The following is a 26,678-nucleotide window of genomic DNA, read 5'->3' on the forward strand; positions in this document are numbered from 1 at the left end:
CAGTACAGACAGTTTGATAAGAAGTGTGAGAATAATTACAAGGGGAGATAGATTCAATGTTTGTAATGGCTCAGCCATTCCCAGTCCTTATTCAGTCCCGAGTTGATTGTATCTAGTTTGCATATCAATTCCAGCTCAGCGGTCTCTCGTTGGAGTCTGTTTTTGAAGTTTTTCTGTTGTAAGATAGTCACCCACAGGTCTGTCACTGAATGGCCAGACAGGTTAAAGTGTTCTCCCACTGGTTTTTGAGTATTATGATTCCTGATGTCAGATTTGTGTCCATTAATTCTTTTGCGTAAACTGTCTGGTTTGGCCAATGTACATGGCAGAGGGGCATTGCTGGCACATGATGTCATATATCACATTGGTAGATGTGCAGGTGAACGAGCCCCTGATGGTATGGCTGATGTGATTAGGTCCTATGATGATGTCACTTGAATAGATATGTGGACAGAGTTGGCATAGGGCTTTGTTACAAGGATAGGTTCCTGGGTCAGTGTTTTTGTTCAGTGATGTGTGGTTGCTGGTGAGTATTTGCTTTAGGTTGGGGGGGCTGTCTGTAAGCGAGGACAGGTCTGTCTCCCAAGATCTGTGAGAGTAAAGGATCATCTTTCAGGATAGGTTGTAGATCTCTGATGATGTGCTGGAGAGGTTTTAGTTGCGGGCTGAAGGTGACAGCTAGTGGTGTTCTGTTATTTTCTTTGTTGGGCCTGTCTTGTAGGAGGTGACTTCTGGGTACTCGTCTGGCTCTGTCAGTCTGTTTTTTCACTTCAGCAGGTGGGTATTGTAGTTTTAAGAATGCTTGATAGAGATCTTGTAGGTGCTTGTCTCTATCTGAGGGATTGGAGCAAATGCGGTTATATCTTAGAGCTTGGCTGTAGACAATGGAGCGTGTGGTGTGTCCTGGATGGAAGCTGGAGGCATGTAGGTAAGTGTAGCGGTCAGTAGGTTTCCTGTATAGGGTGGTATTTATGTGACCATCGCTTATTAGCACCGTAGTGTCCAGGAAATGGACCGTGTGTGGATTGATCTAAGCTTAGGTTGATGGTGGGATGGAAATTATTGAAATCATGGTGGAATTCCTCAAGGGCTTCTTTTCCATGGGTCCAGATGATGAAGATGTCATCAATGTAGCGCAAGTAGAGTAGGGACGTTAGGGGACGAGAGCTAAGGAAGCGTTGTTCTAAATCAGCCATAAAAATGTTGGCATACTGTTGGGCCATGCGGGTACCCATAGCAGTGCCGCTGACCTGAAGGTATATATTGTCCCCAAATGTGAAATAGTTGTGGGTGAGGACAAAGTCACAAAGTTCAGCCACCAGGTTAGCTGTGACATTATTGTCACAGGAACAGTATCCCCAAATTATCGGGGATACTGTTCCTGATAGCTTGTAGTCCATCTTTTTGTGGAATATTGGTGTAGAGGGCTTCTACGTCCATAGTGGCCAGGATGGTGTTTTCTGGAAGATCACTGATGGATTGTAGTTTCCTCAGGAAGTCAGTGGTGTCTCGAAGATAGCTGGGAGTGCTGGTAGCGTAGGGTCTGAGGATAGAGTCCACATAACCAGACAAGCCTGATGTTAGGGTGCCAATGGCTGAGATGATGGGGCGTCCAGGATTTCCAGGTTTATGGATCTTGGGTAGCAAATAGAAATACCCCTGGTATTTTAGTTTGAAGGGTCCCTTTAAAAATTACAATTCTGACTGAAAATGTTTTACCTGCTATTGTTTCAAGTAGCATCTACAATTACTGTAAATGAAATTGACTAGAATTATTTTTCTCTATTTCCAGTTTGTTTACTTTGTGTATAGTCAGTTTCCTTGTGTCCCCTTGTATAATTAGTTTCCTCTTTTGTTAGTACGGACTTGCACATAATGGGAAAGAAAAACATTTAGTAAATAAATTGGAAAAATGTGATTGCAGAACTCAGGGGTAGGTGTAATACTGCATGTGAAAATACTGTTTAGCCTGTTTTTTGTAGGTGACTGGATTTCAAATTTACTGTGTCCCTTTTACAAAGTCAGGGTACAGGCAAACCCACTTTCACTTGCAACTTAAGCACAGGTCTCCAGAATTGAAAGTGGGCTTTAAGACAATTGATCATTTGCTCCACACTCATGTTTCCTGGCCAAGATGTACATTAAGTAATACATTTATCACCTTGCCTATACTGCACAGTCAGTTTCCTATAAATGTAGTTCTTTACTAACAATTATGAGAGGGTAGAAATGAATATCCCCTGAAGTGTCAACAGATAAAAAAATATATAACTATATAAAATTCTTGTCTCCTCCTTACCCCCTTCTAACTCTGCAGCTGTGGATAAAGTGAAAGAGTCATCGTCTGAGTCTCAGAATAACAATCTGTGGATTATTGTTGGTGTGGCAGTCCCAGTGGCTGTGGTGCTGCTTATCATTATTATTTTATACTGGAAGCTCTGCCGAACAGACAAGTTGGAGTTTCAGCCAGACACCATGAGCAATATTCAGCAGCGACAGAAGGTAAAAGGGGATGGGAAGATGTGTTGGGAATAGTTAAGGTAACCTGAGCACTTGTGAATGCAACAGTATAGGAAATATATAGTATCGTTAGATGGGAAGGTGAGACGTACCAGGCCGAGGCTTCCTGCAATCTGGAAAAAAAGGTGAAATTGCTATGAATCACACAATAATATAAATCCAAAAAACTCAGTGGTTCCCATTGCTTTTCCTTTGCCTGTTGTATCATCTAATGCTGTGTCACACCCCTAGGGGAAACCTTTGGGGAAACCTAGGTGATAAGATTGAAAGAAACTTGCTTGCATCGTTTAATCCATCTTCTTATCTCTGTTCCATGTGAGAAAGATGCTGTATTATTCCTTCTAGATGCAAGAAATTCTCTAACTTTGTCTGGACCATCTCTGTGTCTTATGAATGCCTCATAAGCCAAACTGTTCCATTGCCCAATTGTCCCATTAATTCCTGGAAGTCCAGACTTATCTTAAGGCTCCTTCGACATAGGCTATTATAAAGTTATTAACTGTTTTGCAAGTATATTGCAAAAAGCAAGTATTTTGTCCTCTTAACTTTCTAACTTTACAAGTGATTTAGCTTCCCAAAATGGCAGCTAAAACCTCTTATTCCTCCCACCAATCATGTATAATTTGTCGTATCACAAATAACATAGTATATGCATATAATGAAATCTTATAACCTGGGCTGTGTAAAGGGTCTGTTTTCGTTGCTGTGCCGTTCTGTATGGCTTTGTGTGTGTATGTATACAGAGATATATGCGTGTGCCCTACTGAGTGGAATATATCAGACTTTGGTCATATCAGTTCTCTGTGCTGGCAGAGCTGTTGCTTTAACTTCCCAGATAGCTCCAAAAAAACAAAGATTCTCTGATATACTGAGCTCACTCAATATTGATGCAAGTATGCAGTTGGTTAACAACTTAAAGCTCTGTCTACATTGCAACCAGGGGTTTAATGTGTAGGTTTTGTAGATGTACCTGTACTATCTTTAATCTAGCTAGTTAACTAAAAATAACAGTGATGCCCTCGTGGCACAAGCTTTAGTGCAGGTTGTATAATCCCACCTCGTCCCCCTGGTAGATACATGCATTGGTAGGCATGATGAAGCCTTGGCAGCAGTCTCCTCATTGCTATTTTTAGTGAACTACCTAGATTAAAGATAACATGGGTGTGTCTACATGTGTTGAAGATTACACCCCTACTTGCAGTGTAGACGTAGCCTGAGTATTCAGCCATAAATTTTTATGTGGTATGTGCAACATTTCCCTCCACAAATTTATGTGGGGCAAGGCATTGTCTGGCCTTGCTGTGTTTCCCAAAAGTGGGGGAAGGTTTGGAAATGTAAAAAACCAAACAAACAAAAAAAAAAACCACCCAAAACAACCACTCTGCTTTGACTCAGTTCTGATTCACAGGGAAGCGTGCTGCCTGGTGAATCACAAACCTCGCTTTTTCCAGAAGCCCAAAGTGGTTTTTGGAGTTCTTCACCCAAGCATTAAGCAAAGCAAACCATATGTCTACCCCAGTCCTGCACTGGGATCTGCTAGAGCAAACCCTTGCTTCTATGTGCTGCCCCCTGCAAGTGAGCAGGTCTCAACATGGGCTCTGGGGTCCCTGCTTAGTAGGTCCTGATGCAGGCCTGGGGCTTTAGCTTGTGAGATTGAACAAGATCAGAGCTTCGGGTATTATAGCTAAAGTCATGGAGGGGCAGGCTATGGATGGTGAGGAATTTGGTAGTGTATTTTTATGCTAAACTGCCTAAAGCTGTATTGTCATAAAAGACGCATTAGTACAATGACAGAACTAGTACGGCATCCTCTTTTTTCTTTGTACTTACTGAACAAAACTGAGAAGGACAGGGCAGTGTGTCTGAAATACTTTTAGTGACTAGCCTCTTGCTTTCTCTTGCCATGGACATTAGTACAGTATTACTACAGTTATGTTCGGCGTACTGTCACCTCATGGTCAGTCAGTCAGTTTCCTCTGTAAAAGTCTTCTCTGAACACAGTTAATTAAAGAAGGGAAAGGTGAAAGTAGAAAGTGGCTGCACTTCTAAAGCAACAAGAACAAATCAATAGCAGCTCCCACTTATCTTGCCATTGTAGATTCAGTTGCAGAATCAAGGTCAACAAGAAGTGAAACCTTATGTGAACTTTCATTTTACCCTGGCTGTGGTAATATTTAATTCAGAGTTTGATTGGAAGAATACTTTATCCTGAATAGGAGTTGAAAATTAATTTGGGATTTGGCATGTAGTGAAGGATAATACTTTTGATAGAGTTTGGTTTGGTTTGGTTTTGTTTGGAGGAAGTGTTTAAAAATAAACTTAACAGTGATAAATGGTATTTGTTAAGCACTGGTAACGTGCAAAGGTCTGTGCTATATAATAACCAAAGGAAGACACAATTCCTTCCTCAGGAGGATTAAAATTGAAGTAGGTAGGCAATGATTAGCTATGAAGGCAGTTGAGAGACTTAAAGGATGGTTGCTAATTTAGGGTTAAATTAACCCCAATTTTGATGTCTTTGTGCAAGTCATCTCTGCAGTGAGGTGACTTTCACCACTAGCATATATGAAAAGTGCTTAACAGCTCATAATTTTCCCCAGAAATTTCAGAGTGAGATGGTGGCTGATTACATGAAATCTTGCAATACAACATATTACAATAGCTTCAACATTTGTTATTATTTTTTTATTAATTTGTAATGAAATGCAAACATTCATTTCCGTTTTATCAAAGTGTCTAATAAATCTGTGTCCCAACAGGGGAATCTGTAACCTCAGTGTACTCTTGTATCCTCCAAATCCTCAATTTTCTGTTGTCTCAAGCAGAGATAACAGAAGCAGTCTCTTTGTCTCACAGACCAGAAACAGCTTAAGTAGTATCTATTTTGTTTTGAAAATATCTGGACTCTATACTCAGTTTGTCCTTTCCTTTGCTGTTTCCATTGTACTTTCCATTTTAATCACTAGAGAGTCAAAAATCTTGATTTTTTTGTTCAAGTCTTGCTTCAGTTGTCCAGAGAGCCTGCAACATTATTTTTTTAGGGAAGTATCTGTAAGCACAACAGTATCATACAAACTGAAAAGGACCTGTAAGGTCATCTAGTCCAACCCTCAGGTGCCAGTGGAAGATTATCCCCTGTAATACATTTTCTAATGCTTTGCTGAGCCTATATTAAATGTTGCAAGTGATCGGTCTTTAACTACTTACAGAATGCATTCCCAGAAGAGCTTCCCAGTAGCATTTTGCTCCCTTTCCCCCAGTGCTGAGCCATGGACAAAGGAAATGATCCTACCCCTTTGCTGATAGTGAATCTTCTTTGGGTTTTTCTTGGTATCGTGTCACAAGATAGTTGTAGCAAGTTCGTATAGGGAATTCCCCAGTCTGTTGTTCAGCAAAAACACAGTGTTTATGAACACAAAATTGTGGAAAGTTTACTGAGCACTAAAGGGCGCTGAACAGCCAAATCAGCGCTCAAACAATGACACCACTTCGCTCGGGCCCTGCTCTTTAAATTTTATATATGTTTACAGTCAGTTTTATTGCATTAAATAAAAAGAAGAAATACAAATGGAGTGAAATAATGTAACAAAGGGCTTGGGTCTGAAAATCATCCAAACTTCATATAAAAATGTATTTTTTTCTCCTTCCTTTTCAGTGAGATTAAGACACTAGTACCAATGGAAAATGAGGTCCTCCATTTTATCTGTAAACTGAAAGGTATAAGTAGTGGTGGCCTGTTTTGTGAGACATGAAATGTGTCTATACAGAGTATTTCGTATCTGCAGGGAGCAAGATCCTTATCAAACCCTCATAGACCTAGTCTACACTTGAAAGTTGTATCTGTATAACTGTTTCAGTTAGAGGTGTGATTTTTGTTGTTGTTGATTAAAGCTGTGGTGTGGATGCACTTATAGTAGTGTAAAGGTGACTTATACTAGTATATGAAACAGACAAGATAGGTGAGGTAATATCTTTTATTGAACCAACTTCTGTTGGTGGAAGGGACAAGCTTTTGATCTTCAGAGTTCTTCAGGGGAAGGTAACCAGAGCATCTGAGTTAAATACAAGTTGGGAGAGATTGTTAGATGTAAAGGAGTCACACAAGCTGTAGACGACCATGTAAGATTAAGTGGGCAATGTAGAGTTAGATCAGGGGTCTCAAACTCAAATGACCACGAGGGCCACATGAGGACTAGTGCATTGAACCGAGGACCGCATCACTGACACCCCCACCCTTGCTGCCTCTGGCCCCGCCCCCACTCCACCCCTTCCATTAGGCCCTGCCCCTGCCCCACCTCTTCCCACGCCTTCCCTGCCCCATTCCAGCCCCTTCCCTGAAGTCCCCACCCCAACGCTGCCCCCAGGGGGTGCAGAAAGGGTTCAGGGTGCGGCGGGGACTCAGGGGAGGGAGTTGAGGTGCAGGAGGGGTGCGGGATGCGGCAGGGGGCTCAGGGCAGGGAGTGAAGGAGGGGTGTGGGATGTGGCGGGGGCTCAGGGCAGGGAGTTGGGGTGTGGGATGTGGCAGGGGGCTCAGGGCAGGGAGTTCGGGTGCAGAAGGGGTGTGGGATGTGGCAGGGGGTTCAGGGCAGGGAGTTGGGGGGCGGGGTGCAAGAGGGGTGCAGGGTGTGAGCTCCAGCCCAGCACCACTTACCTAGAGCGGCTCCGGGGTGGCAGCGGTGCGCACCGGGGCCAGGGCAGGCTCCCTGCCTGCCTACCCCGGCCCTGCACCGCTCCGTTCCAGGAAGCAGCTGGAACCGTGTCCCTGCAGCCCCTGGGGGAGGCAGGGTGGGCTCAGGGTTCCATGCGTGTGCTGCTCTTGCCGCTCCTCTAGGTACCTCCCACAAAGCTCCCATTGGCCGCGGTTCCCTGTTCCCGGCCAATGGGAGTTGCGGGGGGTGGTGCCTGGAAGGAGCCAATGCAGGAGCCCTCTGCCTCCTTTCCTCTCCTCCCCCCGGCCCAAAGGGGCGTGCTGCCAGCTGCGCGGGGCTCGCAACGCCACAGGGGGCAATCCCGCGGGTAAGCAGAGGGGCGGGGGGGAGGGGCGGCGTGGGAAGCTTGGTGGGCCACACGCAAGAGCCCCGTGGGCTGAGTGTTTGAGACCCCTTAGTTAGATTGTTAAGCATGAGGGCTTCAAACATGCTGTATCAGAGTACTTTAAATTAAGTGAGCAATTAAGGGTTAGCAAACCGTAGGGTGTGTTACAAATGGTTGTAATGAGCCATAAAACCAGTGTCTCTGTTTAGTCCGTGTTTTTTACTGTCTAGCAGAGTTGTAAATTTACGTTCCCAGGCTCATCTGTTGAAGTTTGTGTGCAGGTTTCCTTTGAAGATAAGGACTCTGAGGTCAAATATGGTTTGTGAAAAGTGTTCACCCAGAGATGATACAGTGTTTTTGTCCATTATCATTTTTCTGTGTGAGCTCATTTGAGAGCGTATCGATTGTCTGGTTTCACCCACATAGTTTTTGTTGTGGCATGTGATGCACTGGATGAGGTACACCATGTTGGGATAGGCATGTGTAAGACCCCATGAATCTTGAAAAGGGGGGAGGGGTGATTTGAGCATCATGCCCATGGAGATATGTCTGTAGGGTTTTTTCTGTTATTCTGGAAGGGTCTGGTGCCACTTTGAGTTGGTGTGTCCTCGTCTGTGAGGAGCTTGTTTCTGATGATCAACCCCTAATGCTTAACAATCTGTCCTAACTTGTATTTATCTCAGACACCCTGGATTACCTTACCCAGTCCTGAAGAAGAGCTCTGTGAAGCTTGAAAGCTTGTCCCTTTCACCAACAGAAATTGGTCCAATAAAAGATAGTACATCACCTACCTTATCTCTCTCATACACTGGGAGACCAGATGGCTACAACAAAACTGCAAACTTTACCAGTATAGTTATACTCCTTTTTACACATGAATAGCAATATTGCTATGAAGCATTCTTGTACCAGTATAACTGTGTCCACACTAGGAGGATTGTATCTCTTTATCTATGCTGGTATAGTTAAAAGTGATAGACATTTCTAATGTAGGCAAGATGATTCTCCTTCAGTAGTATTCAGAAGCACAGAAGGATTAGAATTTTTAATTATGGAAGTTATATTTTTCCAAATACTAGGAGACTCCATTAACAATGTTTGTGTTTCTAAAAATCTTTAAAAGAAAAAATGTAATGTGAAGAAATAAATGGTTTTAAATACCAAAGTATTCATTAAAACATCCAAGGCACCGTTCGCTGGAAGAAAGGATATAATGTTGAAGCACAAAGTATATTGTAGACTACCTATTGCATGGTTGAGAAGATGAATTGAGGGTTTTTTTTATAGCATGTGATATATGCAGGTGGCATGAAACCCAGTGCGCCTCTGCAATTTTATGAGTAAGGCTTATATTCTTGGGGATGTTTTTACCCCTAATTTGGAGCCTATTTTACATCCTTTTCACTGGATGCCATAAAGCGTGTCTGTGTTTTTTCCAACTCTTAAAGACACCATGAAGTCTGCAGGCTATCAGTATCAGTCCACAACCAGCCACTCTGTCTTCCTTCTACTTGTGTGAATTAATCAAGCATGTAACTGACAGCTGGAGCACACAGGCTGGAAGGATTTGCAGGGGAATACCTATCATGAGGAAGCATAGTCCAGTGGTTCGGGTGCTAGCCTGAGACTTGGGAGAGCTGGCTTCAGCTGCCTGCTCTGCCACACATTTCCTGTGTAACCTTGAGTAAGTCCTTTGGTCTCTCTGTGCCACAGTTCTCCATATTGCAAATGGGGATAATAGTAGTTCCCTACCTCACAAGGGTGTTGTCAGGATAAATACTTTGTGAGGTGCTCAGAGGCTACAGTGACGGGAGCCATATAAGTACTTTAGGGATCTAGAAGACAGAAAACAGAAACTTTGTTGAGAGTGGCCTTGAAAAAGAAAAAGCTTTGAACAACAAATCTGATTCATCCCAGCCCCATAGCATTAAAATTGGGCTTTACAAAGCTATATTACAGTAACTCCTCACTTAAAGTCGTCCCGGTTAACCTTGTTTCGTTGTTACGTTGCTGATCAATTAGGGAACATGCTCGTTTAAAGTTGTGCAATGCTCCCTTCTAACGTCGTTTCGCAGCCGCCTGCTTTGTCCACTTCTTGCAGGAAGAGCAGCCCGTTGGAGCTAGCTGGTGGGGGCTTGGAACCAGGGTGGACCGGCAGCCCCCCCATCAGCTCCCCGCTCCCCTAAGTTCCCTGTGCAGCAGCTACCCTGCAGGCTACCAATTGCTGGCAGTACAGCTGTCCCTCCCCCCACTGCCATGTGCTGTTCCTGCCCTCTGCCTTGGAGCTGCTCCCCGAGACTCCTGCTTGCTATGCAGGGGGGAAGGGAGGAGGACGGGGGCTGTCAGGGTGTCCCCCTCCCCCCTGCTCCTGCACCCCACTTACCCCATCTTCCATAGAGCGGGGGACACACACGACAGGGTTCAGGACGGAGGGAGCTTGCTGGCAGCAGCTGCGGTCTCGGCAAGCTGATCTAATTAACAAGGCGGTGTACTTAAAGGGGGAATGCGCATCTCTCTCTCACACACGGTGTGTCTCTCTGTCTCTGTCTGCCATGCTGTCTCCCCTCCCTCCATTCCTGCTGCCTTGTAGAGTGTGAGAGTTAATCCTTGAGGGCTCAGCCAATTGCTAGTTCATCATTTAGCAGTAAGGCAGTCCTTGGGAAATATCCCACCCTCTGGCTCCTCCACCTCAACCAAGTTTCACAATCATCATGACTGTGTACCCGTATTAAATTGTTTGTTTAAAACTTATACTATCTGTGTGTGTGTGTGTGTGTGTGTGTGTGTGTGTGTGTGTAGATAGATAGATAGATAGATACATAGATAGATAGATATAGCCTTTTGTCTGGTGAAAAAAATGTCCCTGGAACCTAACCCCCTCATTTACATTAATTCTTATGGGGAAATTAGATTTGCTTAACATCATTTTGCTTAAAGTCGCATTTTTCAGGAACATAACTACAATGTTAAGTGAGGAGTTACTGTACATTGCATTTGGTGCAAGGGTTTAGATGAGAAACCAGTATCTAAACCAGAATTGTTTGGACCCTCCTTAAATTGGTAGATTATGAATCAATCAGAGCAGTGAATTTCTGCAGCAGCTACTTTAAGTGGAACCATCTCAGATCTGTCTCTGAGAAGGAGCTGCTTTTTGAACACCAGAGTTACATAAAGGGCACATAAAACATTCATGACTGGCTCTGTAAGCCATTGCGTTATACAAGAAATTCACCTTGATGTGATCTGTGCTGTCACATTGGCTAAGGATTTCATTGCCTTTGGAAGTAGAGAGTGCAAAAGAGACACTTGTAAATGACAGGATTCCTTCTTGAGCCTACCTATATCCATCTTAATCTCATAACTTGATGAACTTTCTTCTCTGTAAGGGAACTGCACCTCTATGGAAAGTTGGGTTTTTGCCAAAGTCCAGTTTTCTTCTCTTTGAGAAAACGGACAAATGCTTTTCATGCCAGAACAGTCGTCCTGTTTTGTGCTGGAGAGCCTGCTAGTCCTGCAGAATGTTACCAAGCCCCGTCCTCCTTGGAGAGGTAAAGGTTGTGTTTATTACCTGTAAGGCGACTAGGTTAAGCAGCATTATTTCTCTCCTGCTGATCATCCAAAAATTGATTAATGAAACCTGATCTGTTCTGGATGTCCATTTTATTTTGGTTGTCAATTTGCCTAAGCTGTACAAGCTTCCAGCTGATAAAACCAAATTCTACTCTACGGTTCCGAAGGTGGTTTCAGCCGTTGTCAATTATTCAGGGGAAAGTTCTCCTCTGTACTGAAGGCGATCAATATCACCCGCAGAGGTGTCCTGGATAAGTATAGATTTATTTAAAAGATCTTGTAAGTTCTCTTACAACTATTTGGCACTTTGTATCCACTGGCTTTACAGCTATGCCTTTGACTGAATGGCATGTTCAATTCCTCTACTTTCACCAGAAGACCACATCTAAAAGTCCAGAGGTGACTTTCCACCTTTCAGGGCACCGGAACCAATTCTGTGCCTTGCTCTGCTCCATTTGTGCCACTCAGGTGCCTCAAAGGCATCAGAGAAGGGCTACATCTCCCTTGCTATGGATTCTGCCAGAGGACATAGAACATACAGAACCCTGCCTGCAGTTTCCGACATGGGATGTGTCAGGTTGGGGAAGGAGACATGGCCAGAGCACACTGTACTCCCGGTATTCCCAGCTAATGTGCAGTCCCTTGGGGGAACTGTTGCCAGCTGGCAGACGCGCTTCTTTAATGTGCATCAGGGCTGATAGCTGGGATCAGGGACGCTGGAACAACTTGTATAGTGGGGGTGCTGAGAGCCATTGAAGCAAACTGTATATGATGCAAATCACTTCAAGCCAAGGGGTGCGGCAGCACCCCGAGCACCCCTACTTCCAGCACCTATGGCTGGACGAGTATTCCTGATGCCCCCTGCTTTGCCAGAAACCTGTGTCTGTACGTATCTGCAAGTAGTACTTTTTCAAGAAGGGACACCTATTAAGTCAAAGTGCACTGGGAAGCTTTAGTGTGCAGTGGCAGGGTCCACATGGACATTTAGTGCCTGGCACACTGGAGCACTGTAGATTTACACCCCAGCTTGCCACACACTAATGGTTTGTCTGGACAGGCCCTGAAAAGGTGGCGGGTCAGATGATTGGTGGATGTATATATTTCATAGTTGTGGGCTGGTCCGGGTATGAGTTGTTCTGTTTTTGAATTGTTGTGTATTAAGTGCATAGACCTTTATCACAGGCAATTTTAGTATGTTTAAATGTAAGAGATAAACATTCTACTTATATGAACTCAGGGCTGCCTTTGTTTATTGTGCTCAATAAAACCTCAACAGCAAGACAAAAAAGCAAGAAAATAAATTTTTGTTTTGTGCAGTGTTGAAATGGCAATAAAAAGTGAAAAAAAAAATCTTTCTTAGTGAGTTTTGAAACTGCTGTGCTGCCTCTTTTACAGATTTTCAATTGGTGCCAGATTTGTTTGTGTGGCGTGGAGGACTAATTATTTGAAAGAACAAGTTGATCTCAGTAAACAGCTATTTAAGGGAGTAGCTTTTGTAGAAAATGTACTGGTGTGACTGGACTACTGTAAGGCACTGTTTATGCTAGAAGTACAGCTGTGCTTTTGTAACCCCTTCTTGACAATTTAATCTGACCTAGTTGTAAAAAACATGTTCAGAACTGTGTCCACCCTGCAGCATTTCTGCCTCACAACTGAGGCTGGGCCAGTATTTGTATGTCTGTACTCAACATGCTGTCTAACTTTTGTATCAGCCCATTCTGGAAAAATGAGAGCTGCTATCCCAGCAGCCTATGGGGCAATGCACACAAGGTCCAATTCAAAGCCCATTAACTTCATTTGATCATTGGGTCATGCCAGCCAAAGCAGTTCTGCAAGCACACTTACAGGGTCCTAGCTACACTGCCAAAAACATTAAAATAGTGTGCTGAAGGAATAACCAGATGACAGACATGTTGCCAGCCTAGGCCTGTGGCCCAGGGGAAAACACTCTTTTCTGCCACAGTTACTGACATAGTTTTAATGACATGATGTGTAGAGCCAGTCATGCCACTAACTGGTTAAAAGTTGTAACGTTGTCATGTGCTCAGTGTCTGTGTATCGGTGTTGCTAACCCCAAGTGTTAAAAAATCATGAATCAGCTCCCTCCCTCCCACATGAGATTGGCTTTCAAATCATGGGATTTTTTTTTATTTGAGTTATTTTCCTTTATTTTTTGTCTAGTGCTGGTTGAAACTCAAAATTTCCATACTGTGGGAAATTCCAGCATTTCAGAATTTCCTTTCATCCCTAATTGCAATGAAAAGTTGAGATTTTGAAATTTCCTGTGAAGTGAAAATTAAAAATAAAAATCATTTCAGAAATCTCGAAATGACGTTATCAAAATGTTTCAGTAAGATTGAAGTGTTTTGCCAGCCATATTGGAAAAAGTATTTCCATGTTTTTTTGTTGTAGATTTCAGTGAAAACTGTGAAGTGTTTAGATTTTGTCGACTCAGCATTTTCTGACAGAAAACTGTTCCATCTGAAAACTTCCAACCTGCTCTACTTGTGTCATCTGTGAGGGGGCAATATTCATGAGTGTTGCTGACTGATGGTTGCCTGTGAAATTGTTCTATAGCTTAGGCAATTGCTGCTGTTTTGTAGATGTCGTTGCAGCTGCTATGAGTTTTCCAAGTCTCTTTTTTTTCCACTTTGAGATATTGCAGGAGCTTGTCCATGCTCAGTATCAAGCCGCACTTGTAGTTAATGCCTTTAATGGAGGGAAAATACAGTTGTTCTTAGTTTTTGTGAAGTTTACTGAGGTTCATGTTAAAACTGGGGAGGAAGTACAGAAAGATTGGGGAGGGTGACATGAATCACTGAAAAGAAGCTTTCATAAAGAAGGTGCTTCGGAATGGATGTCTGAGAGTTTCGAGGTTAAAAAAATACCTTGAGGCAGAGCTCTGAAGTGGTCCTTTTTGAGAGATTCCTCCTTCAGTAAGTATTTGCGCAATATGGATTTAGGGTGGCCAGATGTCTCAATATCTGGGGCTTTGACTTTTATAGGTGCCTATCTGGTCACCTATGTGAATTATACATTCCAGGGTCAAATTTTTCAAATTACGTTCCTGCAGTAAATTACAGATGATACAATCTGTACTTTTAATTACCTGTTTTTTGGCACAACCAAGTTGTTAAACATTTAAGTTCTATTATTTGTGTTTGCAGTTGATTGTACCTGTCAGGACTTTTTGCTCCAAAACCATAAACCCCTCCTACTTGTGCTCAGGATGAATTGCTATTAACTGATGTGTTAGGGCTTGTATTCTCTGTAAACCAATCCCAGGAAGATGATGGCATTCTCACATACACAAAACTAGGTGGTTCTCTACCACCTAGTAGAGAACAATGTTGCATAGACGCACTGTGGTCGTTCATTACATTTGTATTACATTTAGCACTTTGCCACCCTAGGTACCATTCTTGTTTCAGATAAAATGTTTCCTGGTCCAGCAGCTGTGAGTGATTCCTATGCTATTCACAATGGTTAATCAAAATTAAAAAACAGTACAAACTGTTCTGTGGCCTGTTATGACAAGAATTGGTAGTATCATTCATGTTCCATTTCCTATGCTAGTCATGTCCACAGGTACAAGTGATTCCCTTTTTGGTAATTTCAGAGAGGCCATGAATTGACAAAGCCATGATTCTGGCTCTTGTCTTTTGAAGTGGTCCTTTTGATAAACAGAAGACTTCAGTTTCTTATACCTTCAGTATAGCACCTGTTATCATTATTGTTGTTGTTGAATTCAAATATTGTATGCATTTATTAGTTGTATATGCATTTTACAGGCAGGTAAGTGGAAAAGGACCCTGCTCCTGTCCCAAAGAGCTTTACAATCTAGATAAGCAATGTAAAAACAAACCTGGAGTAGGTGAGGGGGAGTGATAACCTACAAACACAGTGGGATTAAATGGTAAAATGTAGTATGTGTCTTGGTAGTTCCAAAACTTTAGTTAGTGGTAAATGTTTCCAAATGTCTCTCTTAATAATGTGCTGGGAGGAATTGGTTAATAGGTCACTTGGAAAAAATATAATTTTAAAAATAACTTGGAGAATTGGATAGAGAAGTGGTAAACCAAATAAAGTGCAATTAAATGTACACCTTTGTGTGCACGGCCATTGCTAGAAATAGTTTGCATTACTGGTGCATTCTGAGAGTAGTACAATGAATTCACACTTGACCATGCTGTGTTATCCTCGGAATACATACAAGAACTTAATGCTGTAATTCTGAAATTGTGGAAGTCTGTGACCATTGTATAACTTTTAGCTGTCAGACCACTGAAATAGATCTTCGGCGTCTGCTAGTGCTATGTTTATTGGCTTTATTCTCCTCCCCAGATTTAAATTAGTAGATATCAAAATATCTTTACTGGGAAGTTTTTTTAAAGTAGGTGTTCACTATTTTATCCTGTTGGTTTTCCAGAATTGTGTGCACTAGCATTTTAGCTATGTCATAATTCAGCAAGACATTTTTACAGGGTTTCCAGTGCTGTTCACAGATTAGCTGCCAGAGCTGAAATATTATTCTTGGGATCAAACTTAGTTCCTTTGTTTCATTAGCAATATATTTTGGCAACCTCTGTTCAGTGCATATGTCTCTTCAAAGAACAAGGCAATACTGTTCATATAAAAATAAATAGAAAAAACAATGTCTCAAATATAATATGTAGAATAGTATATCAATAGTAGCTGTAAGCGTAGGAGATGCGTGATGAATGCTTTACGAAATGAGTACGTTATTTTAAAAAAATCAATTTCCTCCATAGTGTTTTCCATTCTAACCGTTCACAGATGTGTGTCCAAACAGTATTATTGGAAAACAAATTGGTCTCATTCATGTTGTGCCTTTACCTAGGAAAACAGTATATTGGCAAACACATGGTTTATGTTAAAAGCATCAAATGATTTTCAGCCAGTCTCATCCCCCTTGATTGGATGAACATTACTGAATGTCTCGGCCAAGATTTTCAAAAATGGAATCCTCATGCTAGTCTCCTTAAATCCATATTTAGACACCTGAATAAATGGTCTGATTTTTCAAAAGTGTTGGTCACCCAAGAGCTCCCATTGAATTTGGTGTCTAAATATAGACTTCAGAGGCTAACCCGAGGCACCAGTTTTTAAAAAATCTTGACTCTCGATTTCAATAGATATTACCTTGTGTTGAACAACATCTGCCTTAACAATGGGTTAGCTCATTCTCTTTATTGAAGGTGTGACTGTACTTTTCACTAAATTTTGTAATTGCTTTTTGTTTTGCCATTTAGAAACTTAGTTTTAAAAATTGAGTTTTTTACAGCGTAAAATTAAACATCCCCCCAAGGTAACCTAACCTGAGATTTTCAAAGTACTGATTTTGTGCAGTCTTAGGCACAGGCTGAGAAGGCAATAAAATAAAGCTGAGAGGTTTTATTTCAGTGCCTGGACAGACAGATGTACCAGCACAAATGTGCTTTCTTCAAAAAGGTGTAATAGCTTGATCTCTTCCATTCCTACCCCCACAATTTCCCTCACTGGTGTATGAGGAATAAAATGACTGATCTACCCATGGGATTCTCGTTACCTCTATTCAGAGATGAACATAGATCTTATAATCAGGTCAGCCTGCTACAACTTATCTCTTTTTATTACAAAAAAAAGATGAAAGTCTGTGTAGCACATGAAAACAAATACAGGAATGCCTCAAAGCCTTTTCAGTCTTGAACTACACTGATGTTATTTATTCCACTGCATCTCAGTGTTATGACCATCTTGCTTTGCTGAATATGGACTTGTGTTGCAATGTCCTTTTGACACTTGTCACCAAGAATGTGATTTTGGCCAATATCATTTTTAATAAGAATCATGAGGTCAAAAGAATGAAGATCATAGAAATGTAGAGGGTTTTTTACAAAATCGGAGTCTATGGGCATTGTATCTGTATCCAAAAATATACTAATTTTTCTATTTTTAATAAAAATATTGAGCAGCGAGTATGTTTTGAGAACAGCTTAGGTCAAATGATAGGAGTTGCATGAAGAGCCACCTTTAGTAAACCCAAACTAACTTCAGATTTTATAGATAGATACAGATATATAGTAGGCGGAGCCGGTAGCTCCTGTCAAGCTGTAGTAAAGGTTGCCTGACATGTCCTGTTTTCAGTTGCTTATAACTTTGCTAAATTTTTGGCTGAAATTTCCCACGTTGGGTCTCTGTTTCAGGCTGAATCAGTTTGGGAAGCTTCAACAAAAAGGGTTCTGCTATTTTAAAAGAATGAGATTAAGGAAAAATACATTGTTTTGTACATATTACTAAAACAGTCTTAGAACTGTTTTGCTGAGGAGATCTAGAGCCTCTGTGCTTTGGAGCAAGGGCTCAAAATTTGGCAGGAGGATGGAATTTCTGCCAGGGATATGTCTTTGGTTGAAAAATGTAACCAAGTTTCAGAGTAGCAGCCGTGTTAATCTGTATCCGTAAAAAGAACAGGAGTACTTGTGGCACCTTAGAGACTAACAAATTTATTAGAGCATAAGCTTTCGTGGACTACAGCCCACTTCTTTGGTATGCATCCGAAGAAGTGGGCTGTAGTCCACGAAAGCTTATGCTCTAATAAATTTGTTAGTCTCTAAGGTGCCACAAGTACTCCTGTTTTTTTTAAATGTAACCAAGTTATAAACCTTAGAAAAATTGCAGTTTGCACATTAGGCTTCTTAGTAGAGTTTGGGTGCGAAATTTTCAGAAGTTTCCATCTGTACTGAACATGCTCTATCCCAGGGTTGCAGAGGCTGAGCCCACAGCCTTAGCCATTGCAGGGAGAGTTGTGGTCAGGCACCAGAAGTGAGATCAGGGATCCCATCTCTCCTGTGCTCTTAGTGCTCCCTCTGCTGGCACCAAGGCAGCATGGAAGAGAAACCTGCTGCCTGGGAATCCAGAAGGGATAAAAGATGGACCTGGGAGGACAGCAGAGGGAATACACTTGAACTGGGAACCCCAGGGAGGGAAGACAGGGAGTGACTGGGCAGGAAGATTGGGACTGAGAGCAGGGAGGAAGACTGAGGTCTGATGAGGAACCAGAGTGTTCAGGCATTGGGGAATCAGGGCAGAGTGGTGTGTGGCCAGTAGACGACATGCCCCTCCAAAACCTGGAGTGGTGACTTGAGTCACCATTCCTCTACTGTCAGCAAGTGAGTCTGAAACCACTGGCAAAGTGCATGTCTCATTCTCCTCTAGTGGCAGATCCACATGGAAGATAACAGCCTCCTTCTCTCTGCATTCCCCTAACTCATTCACTAGACACCTTCCATCTTCTGCAACAGTGGAGTCAGATAACAGCCTCTTGCACTACACAGTTCTGGTTCATCCTTGGAGAACAGTCCATCCTGTGTACTGAAGGAGGCAGGGGTCCTGGGGGAAAATAGTATGTGATCATATAATTAAAAATGTTATATGTACAAAGGGTCTGAATTAAATTTTCATGGACAACCTTAATTCTGACATTTCCTAATCATTGGTCATTTTTAAGTAATTGGCAATTGCTAGTTGAAGCCATGTGAGTGGATAAGATCATCCAGGGTATAAAGGGAAAAGATTCACTCTTCCTCCCCCTGCCCCCCCTCCCCCCCCAGACACCAAAAGAGACACACAGAATGATCAGAAAAGATTGAAGAGAACTAGAAAAGGACGGGGTTGTGAAAACCAGGGGAGGAGAAGAGTTTAAGAAGGATGGTGTGGTCTCTGCTGTTTTTGATACTATTGAAATCAAGGAGGATGGGGATGGAGTAGAAGATCTGAGATCTAGGAAGAGGCTGCAAGAGACCTCAGGTGAGAGGGTTTTTGGTGGAATGAAGGAGGCAGGATGGAGTTGGAGGGGAGAAACTTGAGATAGCAATTATAAATGTCACACTGAATAAATGTAAAGAAAAAGGGCAGAAGGAAGATGGAGCTGTAGTTATAGGGGCAGGGTGGGTGTTCTGCTCATGGGGGAGCAAACCAGAAGAAAGTGAGAGGTTGTGGAGGAGGGATAAGGAGTGGGTGAGAGTAGGGATTTGGGGGGGCGGATAGTTGCCAGGAGTAGATGGGGTCAAGTGAGCAAGTGAATGGGTTGGAGGAAAGGGTGTTGAAGAAGATGCGGGGGAGGGAAGTGGAAGAGAAAGGGAAAAGAGGAAGGTCTTCTTTATATTTATGTGTCAGACATTGGTCTTTTTCATATATTTTTTAAAGTCAATAAGATTGTGTGCAGAAGAGGGGGAATGTAGTGTGGAGGAGCTAAGTTTCAGGAGAGGTTCAGATAAATGGCTGGGATTGTGGGCGCGGAAGTCAATAAAGATGGAGAAACAATGCTAGATCCTCAGGTGGTATAACTCAACATAGCTCAGTTGAAGTCAATAGATCTATGATTTATTCATGTCAGGATCTGGCCCATAATGCTGAATGCTGCCCTCTTTCACCTTGCAAGGGAGAAGGGGGAGAGAAAAAGTTGAAATCCAAAATATCCAGTAAACTAACATGTTTGCTCCTCTTGTGCAAAATGTACCCAAAAAAAGACACCATTAGGCTTGAGTCAGATATACCCTTATCAAGGAATCTTTTCAACTGTAGGGCTTCTATCACCATCTGCTGGATCAAGGAGATAGTGCACACTTCTTTAACATGCTCTTCTAGAGCCTTTGGAAAATATTTTGACGATCTCAAAATGTTCCATAGGCAGACTTGTTTTGGCATTTTATCAGCCTGTTTGTAGTTGGAAACTGCATGCCAGGCTTAATAAAAGGGGGCTCGTTTAAACATTTAGAACTAGATGCACCCGTCAGCATACCCAGACACACCTTTCGGTTTGTGGGAAACCTATTTTGGGAACAACCAGAGTGGTGGCTGTGTTTGTTATGCAGCCATCATATGTGTGCGTTTGCTGTGCAAACCAGAATTGTCAAAGGTTTTTCCTACTTTCAGCTTCCAGACTTTTAATTAAATGTGACCTAAAGAAAAGCAATTTTTTAAAAAATATGTAAAAATTTAGAATGGCACAGTTTCTGATTATTTCAAGGTCTGGAAAATTAGCAGGTGAACTTCTCATTCTCATAATTTGATTAAGTTGAAAGAGCCAATAACAAATATTATTAAAATAAGAAGTTAGCTATTTTATAAATGTTGTTTAGACTATTAAGGCCCAATTTTGAACTCCTAACTCAGATAAAACTCCCATTAAATCCAGTAGGAGTGTTACCTAAATAATGATATGAGGGCCATAAATTCTTTACATTAGCGGAACTTGACAAACTATTTTCCCTGCATCCAAATTGAAGCCTAGTACAGGTAGTTAAACAGTTTTTAATCTTGTGGTTTCCTGAAGCCCTGTAACTCCTTTCCTGCTTTCCCACCGGGATTGCTGTTGCTTAAAGCACAGAACCATCCCATCAGTAACAGTGATCCGATTGCACCTGCACTTTGGCTTTGTGGTCCTGGTGAGGAGTGATCCTTCAGAGCACCGCTTCCCAGCCAAAACAGTCAGAGTCATCTATTGTAATTTAGCAATACCGTGCGGATGGGATAAGGAAGGATAGTCTTGGATCTGATCTGGTATGGCAGTTTCTACAGTCCTCTGTATCTCTATGCCTCAGTCTCATCTGTAAAATGGGAACAATAATCCTCCCATAGCTCGTCGGTACTGAGACACATTTGTAAAGTTTGTGCAGTGCTTTGAGATCCTCAGATGGAAACCCCAATGAAAACGACAGATATTATTGTAATTATTAAATCTAAGGAATTAGTTGTCTGTGTGGTAGCAACATAATGCCTTCTCTCCCCTGGAGCTGTGGCCTTTGTATCTTAAAATATATATAATCTGAAAATATGTTTGCAGAGATCGTTTTTCTTTTTCTTTTTACATTGCTTTCCCACTCACCCTTGGAACCTGTTATCTGGTCACCATCCTAAAAAGATCATTGGTTACAACTCTGAACAACAGCCTGACATTAAGCTTTTACACTTACTGTCTTTTAATGTTTTTTGTTTTGTCTTTATTCTTTCATAACAGCTACAAGCCCCCAGTGTGAAGGGGTTTGATTTTGCTAAGCAGCACCTGGGCCAGCACAACAAAGATGATATCCTGATCATTCATGAGCCAGCTCCTCTTCCAGGACCTATTAAGGACACTACCCCTTCTGAAAATGGAGATGTGCCAAGCCCCAAATCAAAGATCACTTCAAAGCCTTCAAAGAATGTTCGACACAGAGGGAGGTTAGTTCAGCTGAAGAGAAGTAGCATGGGATAGATTACGGTTAATTAAATGCGAAGTATTATTGTACATTGCAAAGCATTTTCAGTGAAGGATCCTCGACTTTGGAACTTGCTTTTTCTACTAATTCATCAAAGCTTATGTCTAGCTACCTTATAGGCGCCATTGCAAGACTACTTTTTTTTTTTTTTTTTTGGCTTTTAATTGCAGCATTTTCAGTTAAATGGGATATCTTGGGCAGGGTGTAGGTTGGGCAGAATCAGAGCATTACCTATTAAGGGGTAACATTAAGGCCTGGTCCCCACTAAGCCCCCACTTCGGACTAAGGTACGCAAATTCAGCTACGTTAATTACGTAGCTGAATTCGAAGTACCTTAGTCCGAACTTACCGCGGGTCCAGACGCGGCAGGGAGGCTCCCCCATCGATGCCGCGTACTCCTCTCGCCAAGCTGGAGTACCGGCGTCAACGGCGAGCACTTCCAGGATCGATCCGGGATCGATTTATCGCATCTTAACCAGACGCGATAAATCAATCCCAGAACATCGATTGCCTGCCGCCGGACCCTCCGGTAAGTGTAGACGTACCCTAAGTGTATGCTTTTAATGCATTGAATTTTGTAATTGCTTCTGGTTAGTAGGGGAATGGGTGATTAAGAAATCCTATTAGTGATATTAGTTGCAATTATTATACATAAGTCAGACTAATATTCCCACAAATCAACAAAAGCTGCAAAACTCAAAGATGATACTCTTTTCTGTGCCCATCACTGTGTTACCTATCTGCTAAATGTCCAACACTCTCCTCAAACTGATGTCAGGCAAAAAGGTCCACAGCTAAGCAAGTTGAGAACAACATATCACCCTTCACTTAGAATTTCCTGACCGTCAGCAAGGGCTGAATGACATCATCATTCATCTGCTCACTCACTGCACTGCCAGAGCCAGAGAGAATCAGGCCTGTGGGAAGAAAGGGTTTGTAGCTGAGACAGTGAGTTGGAGATGTTAGTGCTGTGGCATTTGTGATGACTGAAGCCATCCATCTTCCACTCTCATAGAGCTATTAATTATCTTGAGTATTGTGATGAGGAAGGTCTCCTACCAGCCCAGTTCTCTCTGTCTTGTGCAGCATACTGAGAAAGGAACGTGGTACTCTGATAGTCTCCTGAATATATGTGTGTCACATAACTAACTTCACTAGAGCTGCTGTCGGAATTGTTCTCACCAAAGCAGGACACTGAGATATGCTGCAACTTTGCAGAAGAGACTGGATATTGGTTTGTGGAAGACGGGTGACTTCCTCGCTCACAAATGTGCTGATTGAATGAAAGTCACTGGTGCTTTATGAAACCACCTATATCAAGTGTTTGCAATTTTGGCACCCATAACTTCTACAGCCTCACTCCTCATTGTGCTTCCACACCCAACTGCCTGGGTGGATGCTACCCTACTCCCTTACTACATTCAGAACTGAAATGCTGAGAAGAATCAGTGTTGATGCATATCAGTATTTAAAAGCTGAATGTGGTTGAGAATTAGCAGGGCGTGGGATGGATGAAGATGATGGGTAGGAGGTGCATATGGAGGAGCGGGGCTGTGTGAGGACGTGGGGCATAGGATGGTGTCAGAATGGGTTGGGTGGGGAGGGGCATTGGGGAAGTCTGTGAGGAAAAGGAGTGTGGTACTGCAGGGAGAGTACTGAGTGGTGTGCAGGGGTGTAGCTGGGCATGACAGTTGATTGGGCTGAGAGGGCATACAGAAATTTGGACTGTGAAAGGGGAATGTGGGACAAATGAGCAAGAGCTAAGTGGGGCCTGATGGGAAGAAATGAAGCAGAGAGGAGGAGCCATGGTATGATGAACCACAAGTGGTTCAGCAGAACAGAGTTCCTCTCTGCTGCACTTTCCTCCAGTTCTTCCTCCTCTCCCCTTCACATCTCTGCCCACTCCCACCCCTTCTTCACCATCCCTGTTTGCCACCCAGATGCCCCCCCCCCACACACACACAGCCATTTGTCCCTTGCTGTGTCCCCCAGCATGGTTATTCATTTCACCTTGGCTCCCCGCAGTGCTACTGCATTGTGATCATGGGAAACCAAGAGGGATGGTGGAGGAGGCTGGGAGAGGGAGTGAGGGGTGCGTGTGGAGAATGTTTTGGGTGGAGAGGCTTGCTGGGAAGAATGAGAGGCATACAGATGGTGCCTTGGGGGTCTAGGCAGAACACAGCCTCTGCACTGACTTGTCGGCACTTGAAGGGTTCTTCATCTGCTGCTGCCTTGACTCCTTAGTGCATTGCGCTGGCAGCACTGTGGGGGAACCCCTGGTAAATCATTGTCTCTGCACAGAAGAACTTGACTCCTCTGGCTCTGTGCAGTATGGTGTGCCAGAAAGCAGAGGATGGGCCTTCCCTTTTTCTTCCCACCTAAGTTTCCCTGCTCAGTGTCAGATCCCTGCACCCCAACTCACCCCTAAAAATCTCCACACCTCTCCACTCAACCCCTCATGCACCCCAAAGCTTCATTCACTTTCCTGCCACCTGACACCCTTGCTGCCACATATGGGCTTCTCCAGAGCCCATCCCCCATATTCTCTGCCTCCCCCTGGGCTTTGTAAGGAGTAGAGCTAGTGAGTCAGGGACCAAGGCTAGCAGCATCTCAGAAATCAGAAGCAGTTGAAGGAACTTGACACTTCTGTCAGCTAATCTTGGCTCAGATCAATTAGATTATTCTAAACAAGAGAGATGAGTTCCTGTGTTTCATTTTAAAATTTCAAAAGTGGTAAGTGTGTGAAAAAAGAGAGTGTAGCTTGGAGTTTCAGAGTTCTCTGGTGTCTGAGGGTTTTAGCAGAACTCAAAGGAAAAAAAAGGAAAACATGGTAAAATTTCAAAAAGAAGCTTTTTTAAATGTTTCCTCTGGAAAAGTTAGTAAATATTTTACTTAAAAAAATCATTATGCCACACTTGACATGTGGGTATTTCCGCCCCCTGCTTTAAGTGCAATCTCCATGTAGGCTTAACTGTGGAGTCGCTTCATAATATGTTGATGTGCAGCTGCCAATGAGACGTTTAAAACATTTTCTCCCCAAGGGAGGGAAAGACGGACACATTAAGGAATTATATTTTATGGATTATTCTTTCAGTTCTTTGGTTATGTAGGTATGTACAGAATAAAACAGAATCTGGTTCAGTATAATGCTGTACAAAACAGTATGGTGAATATTCATATTTGTTATTTGTATTACTGGAGCACTGAGTCATGAACTAGGATCCTATTGTACTAGGTACAGTACAGACACAATAAAAAGATGGTTTGGTCCCCGAAGAGTTTACAATTGATGCATAAAACAAGAGATAGTAAATGGATACAGACAGATGGGAAGGGTAGAAGAGAACAATAAAACAGTATTGGTCAACATGATAGACCCGTGGTCTCAGCACGCCAATAGCCTGACTGTTGTCAAGGGTTTTTTTGTAGACATCATGGCAGAAGAGGGTTTTGAAGGAGGATAATAAGGTAGTTTTGTTGATGTTTATGGGGAGCTCCTATAAGTGTTTGAGGCAACATGGGAGAAAGCACAAAGGTGCTTGTTTGAAAATTTAACTAGTCAGCAGAGGAGGTTGACATCATGGGCTGATCAGAGGTGAGAGTTAACACGATAGGTAGAGTTGGGATAGACTGTTATGGGTCAGTGATTGTCTTCGTACATACCTTACACCTAGAGATGGGTAGGAGATTAAACAAGTAGCAAATGGAAGAGACTTATGATATATAAACTATTGATTATAAAGATGATTATTTATGCAAGTAGCAGCGAGAGGCCCCAACTGAAATCGGGGTCCTTCTGTGCTATGCACGGTATAAATTCATAATAAGGGACAGTCCCTGCCCTGAATATCTTACAACAGCACCCAGCAAAATGGAGCCCCAATCCCTAATAAGACATTTGTATGCTACCATAAAATACATATTTACTAAAAATCTAAATAGAAAAGACGAAGGGTGGGAGGTAGAACAGAGGCACAGAGTGAGAAAAATGAGGAAATTAGTTAAACAGAAATTAAATGGCGCTGTCATAAGAGTGAAATGCCTGCAAGCTGCATGGAAACTTTTAAAACACACACCATAATAGAGACTCAAACTAAATGTACACCCCCAAATAAAAAATACCGCGAGAGGACCAAAAAAATACCCCTCTGGCTAAACAAGAGAGTAGAATAGGTGGTTAGAGACAAAAAGACATCGTTTAAAAATTGGAAATCAAATCCTACTGAGGAAAATAGTAAGGAGCATAAACTCTGGCAAGTCTAGTATAAAAGTATAAGTAGGCAAGCCAAGAAAGAATTTGAAGAGCAATAACAGAAGACATGGAAACTACCAGCAAAAAACATTTTTAAGTACATCAGAAGCAGGAAGCCTGCCAAAAAATCCAGTGGAGCTACTGGACCATCAAAGTGCTAACGGAGTACTCAAGGAAGACCAGGTCATTGTGGGAAAGCTAAATGAATTCTTTTCATCAGCCTTTGCTGCAGAGGATATGGGGAAGATTCCCACACCTGAGTCATTCTGTTTAGGTGTCAGATCTAAAGAACTGTCCCAGATTGAGGTGTCAGTAGAGGTGGTTTTGGAACGAATTGATAGATTAAATAGTAGTAAGTCACCTGTACCAGATGGTATTCACTCAAGAGTTCTGAAGGAACTCAAATATGAAATTGTAGAATTACTAACTGTGGTATGTAACTGATGGTTTGAATCAGCCTCTGTACCAGATATTTGGAGGATAGTTAATGTAATGCTGATTTTTTTAAAAGGCTCCAGAAGCAATTCTGGCAATTATAGGCCAGTAAACCTAATTTCAATATCAGACAAATTGGTTGAAATTATAGGAAAGAACAGAATCATTAGACATATAGATGAATACAGTATGTTAGGAAAGAGTCAACATAGCTTTTGCAAAGGGAAATCATGCCTCACCAATCTATTAGAATTATTTTAAAGTATCAATAAATGTGGACAAGGGTGATCCAGTGAATATGGTGTACATGGACATTCAGAATGTATTTAACAAAGTCCCTTATCAAAGGCTCTTAAGGAAACTAAGTAGCCATGAGATAAAAGGAAAGGTCCTCATGGATCAGTGACTAGTTAAAAGATGGGAAACAAAGGGTGGAATAAATAGTCCGTATTCATAGTGGAGAGCAGCAAATATCAGGGTCCCCCAAGGATCTGTACTGGGATGCTGTTTAACGTATACATAAAGGATCTTGGGAAAAAAAGGGGAAACAGTGAGGTTGCAAAGTTTGCATACAATATGAAATTACTCAAGATAGATAAGTCCAAAGC

General features: G+C 42.3%; 1 protein-coding gene across 2 annotated transcripts in view; it reads left to right on the forward strand.

Annotated features, from left to right (window-relative positions):
- The window catches only part of KIAA1549 (KIAA1549 ortholog), a 226,369-nt gene that overhangs the window by 155,404 nt on the left and 44,287 nt on the right, over window positions 1-26,678 (forward strand). For both annotated transcript variants that reach the window (XM_054033541.1, XM_054033531.1), the window contains exons 10-11: window positions 2,318-2,502; window positions 21,143-21,345. In XM_054033541.1, the coding sequence (XP_053889516.1) occupies window positions 2,318-2,502; window positions 21,143-21,345 (388 nt within the window). The remainder of the gene's footprint in view (window positions 1-2,317; window positions 2,503-21,142; window positions 21,346-26,678) is intronic.

Source organism: Malaclemys terrapin, chromosome 1 (genome assembly GCF_027887155.1).
Source record: "Malaclemys terrapin pileata isolate rMalTer1 chromosome 1, rMalTer1.hap1, whole genome shotgun sequence".
In the NCBI taxonomy this organism is placed as follows: Eukaryota; Metazoa; Chordata; order Testudines; family Emydidae; genus Malaclemys; species Malaclemys terrapin.